This window comes from Piliocolobus tephrosceles, chromosome 10 (genome assembly GCF_002776525.5).
Source record: "Piliocolobus tephrosceles isolate RC106 chromosome 10, ASM277652v3, whole genome shotgun sequence".
NCBI lineage: Eukaryota > Metazoa > Chordata > Mammalia > Primates > Cercopithecidae > Piliocolobus > Piliocolobus tephrosceles.
Window position 1 is genome coordinate 11,909,114 of NC_045443.1, and position 12,736 is coordinate 11,921,849.

Here is a 12,736-nt window from a genome sequence, read left to right on the forward strand (position 1 = left end):
TGTGTGTGTGTGTGTGTGTGTGTGTGTGTGTGTGTGTGTGTGTGTGTTTTAAAGGATGAGATCTGGAAGTCAGGAAACCAGGTCCTAACCCTTCATTCTGCCAGAACAGATCATAAGGGCTAAAGTTTCTCAGTTCTCTGACCCTGTCTCCCTAGTTATAAGAAGGGGGTTAGACTAAATGGTTTCTGCAGTCTCTTACAGCTCTCAAATCCCCACATTACATCCAAGGAATCTTGAGTCTTCCTGGGCGATACGAAGATAAGACGTATTCCCTTCCTTCAGGGTCTTGAGCATCTAAAATCTAGAAAATCATAGCAGTGTCCTGCCTGGTGTTGCTCAGAAGCAGGAGAAAATCTCTTCTGTCCTGATTTGTCTCACCTTATTGAGAACTTCAGATAACATTGCCCCTCTGAGAGTGGCAGCAAGAGTAGTGTCATTCACTTATTTCATCATAAAAAGCTCAGTTTAAGGACATTCTTTTTCCTTGACTGTTATGACTCATTTTATCTTTGTGATATGAATTAGAATGCAGGTAGGTAGTTATGTAGAAAGGAGGTAAAGTAAACAATGATATTACTGCTTTCACAAAAACCAGGAGGCAAAGCATCTTTAGAAATAGCAGACCAGCAAATGACTATAAAATAAATTTATTTTATCACGTTGCAGGTGTGTTGATAACTTCTTTTCATATCTTAGATTCTTTTATTTTGGGTTTTATCCCCAAATATATTTAATTGTCACTTGTCCTCTGGTGTTGGAACTACTTGAATATTGGCCCCCTTCAAGCTCAGTGGAAACATAAAATAGGCCTCCCTTCTGGGCTAACGTCTCTGAATGGGACCAGCTCCGCAGAACTGCCCCATGGGACTGGATGTACAGTCTGTAGGGAGAAGGAGCAAGATCTGGATTTCTCCAACGTTCTCATCCCATCACCCCCTTGGAGCTTGATAATTTCAGCTCTTCAGTCCCATCCTTTCCTCTGCCCCATCAGAGATTATGGAGCAGTGATTCTTAATCACTTTAATTTGCAGATAGTCACACATATGCAGGGCTGAGATTGTTTCTATAGCACTGGGTGCAGTTTAAGGTGGCAGTTCTGCTCTGGGACAACTCTTTATCACGAGGCAAATGTGGAAATCGCAAGTGGTGAGAAATTTCAAGCCTCGAAGTACAATTGATCTCAATGTTTCTTACAACTAGCACATGGGAATGGCTCGATAATTGAGAGAAGTCATTTCTTTGTGGGAGATGGAGAGGGTGGTGTGTGTTCTGTGATGGCCCGCAGAAGTTTTATTTATATGATTGCTTTATTGAGGGGAATCGTACCCCTCCTGCCCCACCACCAAACCCAAGTGCCAAAAGACTGCTATGGCGTAAGGACACTGTATACAATTTTAATGAGATAATTAAAGAAGATGAGGTGTATGAATCCGCTTCTTAATAACAAAAGAATAGCTAACAGTTATTGGGTCCTTGTTGTGTGCCGGCCCTGTTCTAAGCTCTTATATGTTTGAATCATTTAATCCTCACCACCACCCTATAAAAGAAGGTGATATTATTATCTCCACTTTATAGATGAAAAAATAAAGGTTAAGAGCAATAAAGTAACATGCCCCAAAATCAAGTAGTGACGCTGAGATTTAAACCCAGGTGGGGTTGATGCCAGTGCCTGCATTCATTCCACTGCGCAGAATGAGGAGACCAAAATACATTTTCATAAATGTTTGTAGTGCAGGCGCCCTGAAAATAGAGCACATGATTGAAAGATGAGTAGAAGTTGTGGAGATGAGGACGCCAAAGCAGTTTTCAGGTCACCTGACTGGTACAGTGTGTGGCAGGTCCCCTGCTTACGTTACTGCCAAATTTATACCAAAAAATGTCAAAGATGACTTTTGAGACTCCAAAGTATGTCTAGTTCATAATGTTAAAAACTCTTGCTGAGTTGGACTGAATTCACCCTTGTAGATGATTAACTCCCTTGGGATGGACGGGCTTAGCATCATGAAAATCTCCCAGCCTGTGAGAACTGTGGGTTCTGAGCCAGGCACCGGCTTCTGAGAGCAGAAGCACTGGCTGTCACCCACCCCCTGAGGAGATCACGCCTTGAAACTGGCCCCTCACTACAGTTGCTTAGTAGGCACCAGGTAGATGCAATCGTTAGCTGCTCCACTCACATCCTGTCATGGTTGTTGTAAAACCACTCGATTCTCTAGTTTTGCTGGAATCGTGTTGATGACTGCAGGGTCAAGGAGGCTGTGGGCTGGGGTTTGACATCTTCGTGACACATATTAACCGTGTAATACGTGACGGAGCCAGAGAGCATGCTGGCACGTATATGCATGCACTCTAGATCCCCCGACTACCTGGGTTCTAATCCCAGCTCCCCAGTTTACCGGCTGTGTGACTTCAGGCAACTGCCTTGGGTCTCAGATCTCCACCTGTAATAGAAGGAAAATGATAGGGCCTATCTCAAAGGGTTGCCGTAAGAAAGAAATGAGTCTCCAGCCTGGGTGACACGGTGAGACTCTGTCTCAAAAAAAAAAAAAAAAAAAAAAGAAAAGAAAAACAAGAAAGAAAGAAATGAGTTAATATGGAAAATGCCCTTAGAATAGCCAAGCACTCAGTAAATGTTACTCATTATCTCGATTCAATATTTCTGGCTATTATTTGGTTGTTTTCCCCCCTCTTTTTATGTAAATTTTTAATTGGGATAAAATACACAATATTTACCATTTTAACCATTTTTAGGTGTACTTCGGTAGTGGTAAGTCTATTCACAATGTTGTGCAGTTGGTTTTTCCTTCCACTTTTCTTAACCATTCTCAATATCGCAACTGCATGCACTTTGTGCAAGCATCAGGTTTGTGCACCTTATACGTAGGGAAGGGCTGTTGCCTCCCTCGCTGTTATCCAAGAACACCTTCGTGGATTCATCTGCACTAGGGTTTCTGTGGGAAAATAGATTTAAAGTGCCAATCTTCATTACTCTGATTAACACAGGCTGTTTGGAAGTGAGCACTGCTTGCTTGCATTCTATGTTACCTTGCAATACCTGCCGAGCGCTGAGTCCTCCGTGACCCCTTTGCAACCTTTGTATTCAACTTCTGGCTGTCTCCTCCCTTAAGAACTACAAGGTTAGCCTTTTTGCACCCCTTTCTGTTCTGGGAATCTTGAATCTGGCAGCAGGTAATGACAGGTCCCATCAGAAACAGGTCAAGATCTTGACTTCCTGCTCTCCCTGGGAGCTGGGCCTCCGAGCACCACTTAACACCTATTCCCTTGACCCGGCCTCATTCCAGCCTTCTGCAAGTCCTGCTTTCCTCTCCAGGACCTTTCTTCCTGCTTTGCCTCCTATATTTCAGGGCGTAGGGCAGCATGACCTTTTACCTTCTGACCCTTGCCCCTGCTGCAGCATGTGTTTTTTGTGATGGCGTGTAGGGACTGGATTGTGCAGAGACCCTCTTTGCATCTGGGCCCTCGGCCTATTACAGAAGGGATCCTCACCCTCCCTGCCTGCACCAGGGTCCTCCAACTGGAGGCTGTTTTTAGCCCTAGGGCTAGCATGCTCTCTTAAGCCAGAAGTTTTAGGGGCAAGAGATCCCTAATATGCACGAATGACTCTCACAAGACAGGCAGGAAGTCTCCAAGAGACTTCCTTTACCCCTAGGGAAATGCCATCTGATCTTTGAGATAAGGAGCTGGGAGCGGTTTGATTTCACCTCCAGAGAAGGAAGCCCTCAGTTAAGGGGTCATCTTGCTCTTTTCCCCACTCCAGGGCCTCTCTGCCTTATCTCTCTGCCACCTGTGACTCCAGGCCTTATACATGATTGAGAGGTTTATCCAAACAGACCTAATTGGCTTATTGGAAATCCAATCTCTTGATTTCTTAATTCACTTCTTTTGTGCTGCTTTATGGAGACAAAGGAGACTCCCCTATACTGCCTGTGAAGAGCAGGACAGTCTGCAGCCCCGATCGTGAGGCCTCCTGTGTCAGCAGATATGCATGTACTCTCTCTACTGATCCCTTGGAAAGGTGGCCTGTTTGGAAGCAGTCCTGCCCAGGCCTGCTGCAGTCATGAAGATTAAGCCTCAGAGTACTACAGGTTACCCATTTTGTTTCGTTTAGCCCCTTTCATCAAATGCTTATAAAATTCTAGGAGCGTACATAGAGTTTATTGTTGGTAACCTCAAACATACGTGAATCATCCACTCCAAACTAGGGCAGTTTTCTTCTCAGGCCCTCCAAGGGAGTTCAGTGACATTGGCACATTGTGGGGATGAATAGGCTGAAATGCCAGGCACACAGTCAAGGGGAAAGGCTCCAAACCAAACAGAGGTTGAACCTCAGGTAACTGGAGTAGGGGGTGTATTAGTTAGCTAGGGCCGCTGTAACAAAGTACCCCAAACTGGGTGGCTTAAACGACAGATATTTATCATCTCACAGTTCTGGAGGCTAGAAGTCCAAGGTCAACATAGTGTGCTAGAGTTGGTTCCTTCTGAGAGCTTTGAGATAGGATCTGTTCCATGACTCTCTCCTCTTTTTGATGGTTTGCTGGCAAGCTTTGGCATTCCTTGCCTTGGAGGTCTCTGCCTTCATCTTCACCTCCTTTCTTCCCCTGTGTATGTCTCTAAGTCCAAAGTATACTTTTTATAAAGACACCAATCATATTGACTGTTCATAAAATGACCTCATGCTAACTAGTTGCATCTGCAAGGACCCTCTTTGCAAATCAGATCACATCCTGAGGGTACTAGGGGTTAGGACTTCAACTTATGAATTTTGGGGGAGAGATATTCATCCCCTAATGGGCATAGGAGACCGGGAGTGGTATATGAAATATAGTTTGAATTCCACCTCAAGACCTTGAGCTTATGACTTCTGTCTAGCTCTGTGTATCATTCATACTTCCCACTAAATTTTAACAAAATGACTGGGATAGGGAGAAAGTGAAACCCAGTGGACTGAGGCTTGAGTGAGCATTACCTGCTGGGCCTGTTGATTTGCGTCTCCCTGGTGACCTTCTTCTCTGACCAGCATCTGTGGGCTTAGGCAAAGCACAATGGTGGAAATGTGATCCTGGTGTGTGAGATGCAAACTTGATCTTAGCCTTTGCTGTACCCTGGAAACTTACCAGTCAAAACTTTCACCAAAGGCAGATTTTTGTTTGTTTAGGTTTACTAGTTATTTATTATTTATAGCGTGATTAAATTGGGTCAAATTTTTATGAATTTTTAAGTAGAGAAACTTTCCTAACAAGAGGAAAGGATAAGAAATCAGACCTTTGTGTAAAGAAAATTACCACATTTAAAGTCCTGCTTTATTTTAGGCTGTTTGGCAGTGAGAAGAAGGGATTATTTGTGGCTAACAGAGGTCAACAAGGAAGAAGGTTTGAGATCAGAAAACACTTCCAACCAGAATGACAGTTCCCTGCCAGTCCTTGGTCTTTCTTCCTGCCTTCCTTCTGTGTCCACAGGGACTAATTAAGTCTGGCTTTCCCTCCCTCTTCCTTGTATATTTCCCTTCCATATCAAGACCTTCAGAATGAGGGCAATGTGGATCATTTCCCAGTTTTCCAGCTGGGCAGCTCACCAAGAACAAACCCAGACATCAAGGCCAGACCAAAAAAATCTTCTTGTTTTAGACAGAAGACTCCTACATCTGGGGGATTTAATGCACCCACTGTCCGCTCAGTGCATTTCCTGTGTCCGGAGCTTCTCTGCCTGCCGGCTCTGGTCTCGTAAGTTTCCATGCCCTGTTGCCAACTTATAATAACAGAGGCGGCAGGCAGCAGGCTAAGAACGTCATAGCCCACTCGGTACACGGGCGCTGCTTTGCAGACTGAAACAAAGCTTGCAAGGTCTCATTGCAGGCCTCTCGGCCTTGACAGTGGTTGTGCCCAGACCACCAGGAGCCTGGAATTAAATACCCTCGGATCCAGTTCTCTACTGTTAATGTTATCAGCTTCATCAAGTACTTCCTCTTTGAGTGATATCTGCAGAGAAATAAATAAATAAAGCTCCTCCAAGCCCTGTTCCTGCCTGGATCCTGAGTCCAAAGTAGAATCTGAGTTGGATTATCCAAAGCACTATCACCCTCCTGCATTGTTCCCAAGGTCTGGGCAGGAACGGAGAGTGAAATCTCTCCAGGACATTACATCAGTTCCTCCTTTACCCTTGGCATGAAAGTTCTTCCTCTCCTGGTCCTCCCAGACTTCCTAAGGCCTGGCCTGAGTGCACACCCACACACTAAGCCTTGAAGCCCAGGACATCAAAGAAAGCCTGCAGGTAACCAGATTACTGACCAACGCCTGTGACTGTTTTGAAATTTATAAGATTGGAAATGGATTCAGGAAATGGGATTTTTCAATACGTGGTCTTCATCATCCTTAAGTATTTTAAACCTTAATAAGCTTTTAAGTAAAGAAAGACATTCTGTAAATGGCACTTAGAAGAAAATATAGGAAAGTTCAAACTGGAACTGTCTTCAGTTGTTTACAGTGATCATACTCTGTGACAAATGAAAAGTGAACCATGGACAAAAGATAAATACGTTTCTATGGGCAGCAGAATTGAGATCCATATTATCTATAAAAGAAAAGTTTGCCTTATCTCCAGAAGATTACAGATCATTTTAGTCGGTGCCTGGTAAGCATTTATATGCATTTGGGTTAAAGTGAGGAAGTTAGTGCTTGTCATCCCAACCTATATCCTTGCAAGGTTAATTAAGCACTTTAAAAAAAAAAAAAAAAAAAAAAGCTTTTTATAACAGGAAATATCAAACCTATACAAAACTAAAAAGAATTGTATAATGAATCATCATGTACCCATCACCAGTTTTGATGGTCAACTCAAGGCCAATCTTGTTTTCCCCTGTGGTCTACCTCCTCTCTCCTTCACCATCCCAGATTATTTCATATATAATTTCCCTTGTAAATAGTATCAACAGGCTGGGTGCGGTGGCTCACGCCTGTAATCCCAGCACTTTGGGAGGCTGAGGCAGGTGGATCACAAGGTCAGGAAATCGAGACCATCCTGGCTAACACAGTGAAACCCCATCTCTACTAAAAATGCAAAAAATTAGCCAGGCGTGGTAGCAGGTGCCTGTAGTCCCAGCTACTCAGGAGGCTAAGGCAGGAGAACGGTGTGAACCCGGGAGGCAGAGCTTGCAGTGAGCCGAGATCGCGTCACTGCACTCCAGCCTGGGCAACAGAGCGAGACTCTGTCTCAAAAAAAAAAAAAGTACTTGCTCTTTGACCAGAACAAGTCAAAGACCTAGTATCGACATAGGTCTCAAAAAAAGGCTCTATAAAATCAATCACAGGACCATCATATCACTTGAAAACTAGTAGTTCCTCGGTATCATCAAATAATCTACTAGTGTTCACTTTTTGCCAACCGTCTCATAAATGTTTTTTACAGCCAGGCGCGGTGGTTCACGCCTATAATCCCAGCACTTTGGGAGGCCGAGGCGGGTGGATCATCTGAGGTCTAAAGTTCGAGACCAGCCTGACCAACATGCAGAAACCCTGTCTCTACTAAAAATACAAAATTAGCTGGGCGTGGTGGCGCATGCCTGTAATCCCAGCTGCTCAGGAGGCTGAGGCAGGAGAATCGCCTGAATTCCAGGAGGCGGAGGTTGCAGTGAGCCGAGATGGCTCCATTGCACTCCAGCCTGGACAACAAAAGCGAAACTCCGTCTCAAAAGAAGAAAAAAATGTTTTTTACAGTTTGAATCAGAATCCAAACAACATCTATACATTGCAAATGGTTAATGTATCTCTTAAGTCTTTTTCAATCTATAGGTTCCCATCTGTATCCTTCTTGTGTGTGTGTTTGAGCAGTCCCTCTCTTCAGGTTTTTTTAAAGAGGTCAATCATAATTAGTATATTCATGTATATAATACATTATAAATATTAGTGTATACTTATATAGTATGTTATATACCATATATCATATATACTATCATACTATACATATATAGTATATTAGTATAATCTCCCCCTGTACATAGTTTCTTTTTTTCTCTTGTTGCTTTCAAGATTTTCTCTTTATTTTTGGTTTTCAGCAGTTTGACTGTGGTGTACCTGGGTGTGGTTTTTATTTTACATATCTTACTTGAGATTCTTGGATCTTTGAATTTAGTGTTGTTGATAATGTTGTTACCAAATTTGAGGACAATCTAGCCATTAGTTTTTAATTTATGCTACCCTGTTTCTTTCTATATTCTCCTTCTTGGACACCAATTACATGTGTGTTAGACCATGTGATATTGTTCCACAGGTCACTGAGGATTTGTTTTGTTTGGATTTCATTTTTACTCATCTGTCTTCAAATTTTCTAACCCTTTCTTCTCTCATCTCCATTCTGCTATTAAGTCCATCCAGTCCAGTCTTTCATTTCAGATATTATACTTTTCAGTTATAGAATCTTTACTTTGTCTTTTTTTAAATTCCATTTCCCTTTTGGCGGGCTCTATGTGTCATCATTTATTACCACCATTGTTTTCTTTTAGGGCTTGTACTTATTTATAATAGCTGCTGTAAAGTTTTTCTGTTTGTTTGTTTGTGCTAATTCCAACATCTACATTATCTCAAGTTCTGTTTCTGTTGATGGCCTTGCCTCCTTATTATGAGTAGCATGTTTGTATTTCTTCTCATATCTAGAAAATTGTGACTGGGTGCTGAGCGCGTTGAGACACTGGATTGTGTTCTATTCCACCGAAGAGTGTTGACTTTTGTTCTAGCAGGCAATCAAATTACTGGCTAGTGACTTTGAATCTGTAGAGGCATGGTCTTACGTTTCATTAGGTCCAGTCTGTTTCTATTTTGCCTTTTGCCGTTAGCCAGATCCCCTTGTCCTAGGGTTTTTACTCCTACATTGTGGTCATTCAGGGGTAACAAACAGCCTGAAGTGTTTACAGAGCCTTCAAATTTGATGAGACTCAAACTCTGAACTCTGTCTCCACTGCAGTAGCCAGTAGCTGAGATTTCTGCTCATATCTTTTCATTATACAACTGTTGCTTTTCACTGAACTCCAAAGGGTCTCCCTGGCACTTGGGCTATTCAGTAGTCAGACAAGAATTTGAGGAAACTTTTACATTTAATCACTCTCTCCTCTGAGGCTCCCACTGTATGGGATTTGTTTCTTCAATTTTCTGCCATTCTGGCAGCTACCTACTCTATCTCAAGCAGCTTTCTGTTTATCTTCTAACTGCCCTGTGTGGCAAAGACTGGGGAGGAGCATGCAGCATAGGGCACTTAGGAGATCAACGGAACCAGGGAGAAAGCTGTTTAAACATGGACCTTACTCTGTGCAGGTCCCTTCTTTCAAGAGTGAAATCCCGGTTTTTGTCTGCCCTTGATACCTTCAAATAGTTTTTTGAATGTATTTAATACAGTTTCTTTCATTTCTATCCACAGGACGGTTCCTTTGGTACAAGCCACTCTACCATTGTTGAAACTGAAACTCCCCCTTTCCTTGTTTAGATAAGTGGTGGCAGATCATAAATCATCTTGCTTTTCATATCTAACCATAGATTCTGGATGCTAGTCCTTAGCAAAATATTGAGATACTCCTCATTCCTTTTTACATTTACATAGTACTCCATTGTTTAGAGATATATACTATAATTTATTAAATCAGTCTCCTATTGATAGCCATTCCAATGATGAGGCACTTTTGAACTTCTGGCAGTGGGTTATACAGCAGTCACAAAATAAGCCCTTTGCTTTCAAGGAGATGATCTTTTAATATTATGAACAATATTTTTGTTCAGTGTTTTGTATGACAGATGAGATCTAGTGGAACTTTCAAAAAAAAAAGTCCCTATTTTCTTCTTAACCCTGTGTAAAACTTAAAACTACCGTGTCTGTCTCTGTTTACTGACGCTATCAAATTACTGAATTCCCTTTATGTGTTCTTTATATATATATTATCTTAATGGACAAAGGTGATACGTTTGACTTGCTTTACTTAGAACTGTGGACAATTCTTTGACCAGAACAAGGACAGCAAGCATGCACATCCTTTTGGTGAGACTGCCCTGGGAAAAGATGTGGCCAGAGAGAGTTCATTGAGTTGGGTGAGCAGCCATGTAGAAATCTCCATTTTTATGGGCAGATTTCTGTCCTTCTGCACCTTAGCAGGGACTCCTGGAGCCAGGTGTGTGCTGGTCCATTCCCCTACCCAGCCCTCAGAGCTACTTCTGTTGCTGAGCTATGTACACTTCTGATGTTATCCTTGCACACACGTCACCAGCTTGCAACTTCGAGTGGGATGGGTTAGAGGTTTTGTTAGAGGTGTCCATCCATCCTTCTTCTTCCTTACCTCTGCCTGTCTCTGAGCACTTGTAGGGTCTGTGCACTCAGAAGCAAAGTGCTCCCAAAAGTTCTTTCAAGTTCAGTAAGATTGTCATTCTGTAAATTGGGGCCACTGTGCATGCTTAGAGCAGGTTTTGGTGACTTTGTGTCGTAGTTTCTATGTTGCAGTGACAGATGTTGTCATGAGTACACAGGTTCTAAAATCTGACTGGAGTCTGGTTCTAATCTCCTAACTGACTATTAGGAGATGGTGTGGCCTTGGGTAAGTTGCTTAACTTCTTTATGCCTCAGTTTTATCGTCTGTAAAACAGGGATACTAGTGGTATCTCCTGGTTAGGAGTGCTGTAAGGTTGGGTTTTTTTTCTTTCTTTCTTTCTTTTTTTTTTTTTTTGAGACAAAGTTTTGCTCTGTCACCCAGGCTGGAGTGCAGTGGTGTGATCTTGGCTCACTGCAACCTCCACCTCCTGGGTTCAAGTGATTCTCATGCCTCAGCCTCTCAAGTAACTGGGATTACGGGTGGGAGCCACTGCACCCAGCCAGGAGTGCTGTAAGTTTTAAACAGTGAAATCCAGCATCTAAGATATAGTTATTACTAATAATTATTACTAATATGATTAACATTATCACTAATACTAATAACTCCTAGAGGTAGAGAATATGAAAATTTTAGTTGTGAAAATGTAAGTCAATGAAAGCATCTAGAGAGAAACCCCTGAGAACGCTTCCACCTCTGAAAGCGACGTAGAAGAGTTAAAATGATGACCAGGCCGGGTGCGGTGGCTCAAGCCTGTAATCCCAGCACTTTGGGAGGCCGAGACGGGTGGATCACGAGGTCAATAGATCGAGACCATCCTGGCTAACACGGTGAAACCCCGTCTCTACTAAAAATACAAAAACTAGCCGGCAAGGTGGCGGGCACCTGTAGTCCCAGCTACTCGGGAGGCTGAGGCAGGAGAATGGCGTGAGCCCGGGAGGCGGAGCTTGCAGTGAGCTGAGATCCGGCTACTGCACTCCAGTCTGGGCGACAGAGCGAGACTCCGCCTCAAAAAAAAATAAAATATAAATAAAATAAAATAAAATGATGACCAAAAGATGGGGAATGGACGTTTGGCTTCATTGTGCTTACAGGCCACAGGTAGGTGATTAACGGAATGCTTGTAGACATCCTTAGGTTGCCTGGCAATAGAAAAATAGTTTCAGTATGCACACTTGACATTGTTAAGCAGTGAAAAAGACACTGCATTCTGGGGAGAAAGGTTCTTTACACATACCTACACGCTCCTCCATTTACCGCCTGTAGAGCCACGGGGAGGTTCCTGTCCTGCCAACTCACCGTGATTGCCTTTCCCTCTGCTCCGCAGATAACTGTGTCCAGAGGACCCCCAGGCCATCCGTGGATAATGTGCACCACAACCCTCCCACCATTGAACTGTTGCACCGCTCCAGGTCACCCATCACGACAAATCACCGGCCTTCTCCTGACCCCGAGCAGCGGCCCCTTCGGTCCCCCCTGGACAACATGATCCGCCGACTCTCCCCAGCTGAGAGAGCTCAGGGACCCAGGCCGCACCAGGAGAACAACCACCAGGAGTCCTACCCTCTGTCAGTGTCTCCCATGGAGAATAATCACTGCCCAGCGTCCTCTGAGTCCCACCCGAAGCCATCCAGCCCCCGGCAGGAGAGCACACGCGTGATCCAGCTGATGCCCAGCCCCATCATGCACCCTCTGATCCTGAACCCCCGGCACTCCGTGGATTTCAAACAATCCAGGCTCTCCGAAGACGGGCTGCATAGAGAAGGGAAACCCATCAACCTCTCTCATCGGGAAGACCTGGCTTACATGAACCACATCATGGTCTCTGTCTCCCCCCCTGAAGAGCACGCCATGCCCATTGGGAGAATAGCAGGTGAGTGAGCTCCTCTCTCGTTTTGCTCCAGCATCTTGGAGACCTGACAAAGCCCCACTCTCCCCTGTGATCCTTGCAGCCAGCCTCGCACCATTCCCAATTAGGCACCCTCCAAGGCTCTGTGAGGGCAAGTGGAGGCTTCTGCCTGCATGAGGCGAAATCCCTAATGGCTTGGTTAATGAGCCGCTGGGATCGAGTAGTTAATGAGCCTCAGAAATGTTAAGAAACAAATGTCCTACGTCCAGCTTACAAGGAGAGTCACATCAGAATCAAGGCTAAGCGAAAACATTTAAAATAAAAGGATTATGAGCATGCTAATGGCCCTGTCCTGAAGTTTCCAGCAGCTAATTAATGACCAGACATAGCAAAAAGAAGCTTTGTCTCTGATTCAGGCCTGTAATTCCATCCTGCGAACAGTAACGTCATGCAGCCTTCACCTTGGGAGCGGGTAGGAGAGGAAAACAGGATTATGGTATTGGAGGAGGTGTTGCTGGGCCATTTGACAGAGG

The 12,736-nt window shown here is 43.9% G+C and overlaps 1 protein-coding gene across 3 annotated transcripts in view; it reads left to right on the top strand.

Annotated features, from left to right (window-relative positions):
• ETV6 (ETS variant transcription factor 6) overlaps positions 1-12,736 on the top strand; it is a 249,296-nt gene that overhangs the window by 212,053 nt on the left and 24,507 nt on the right. For all 3 annotated transcript variants that reach the window (XM_023226218.2, XM_023226220.2, XM_023226221.2), the window contains one exon: positions 11,682-12,227. In XM_023226218.2, the coding sequence (XP_023081986.1) occupies positions 11,682-12,227 (546 nt within the window). The remainder of the gene's footprint in view (positions 1-11,681; positions 12,228-12,736) is intronic.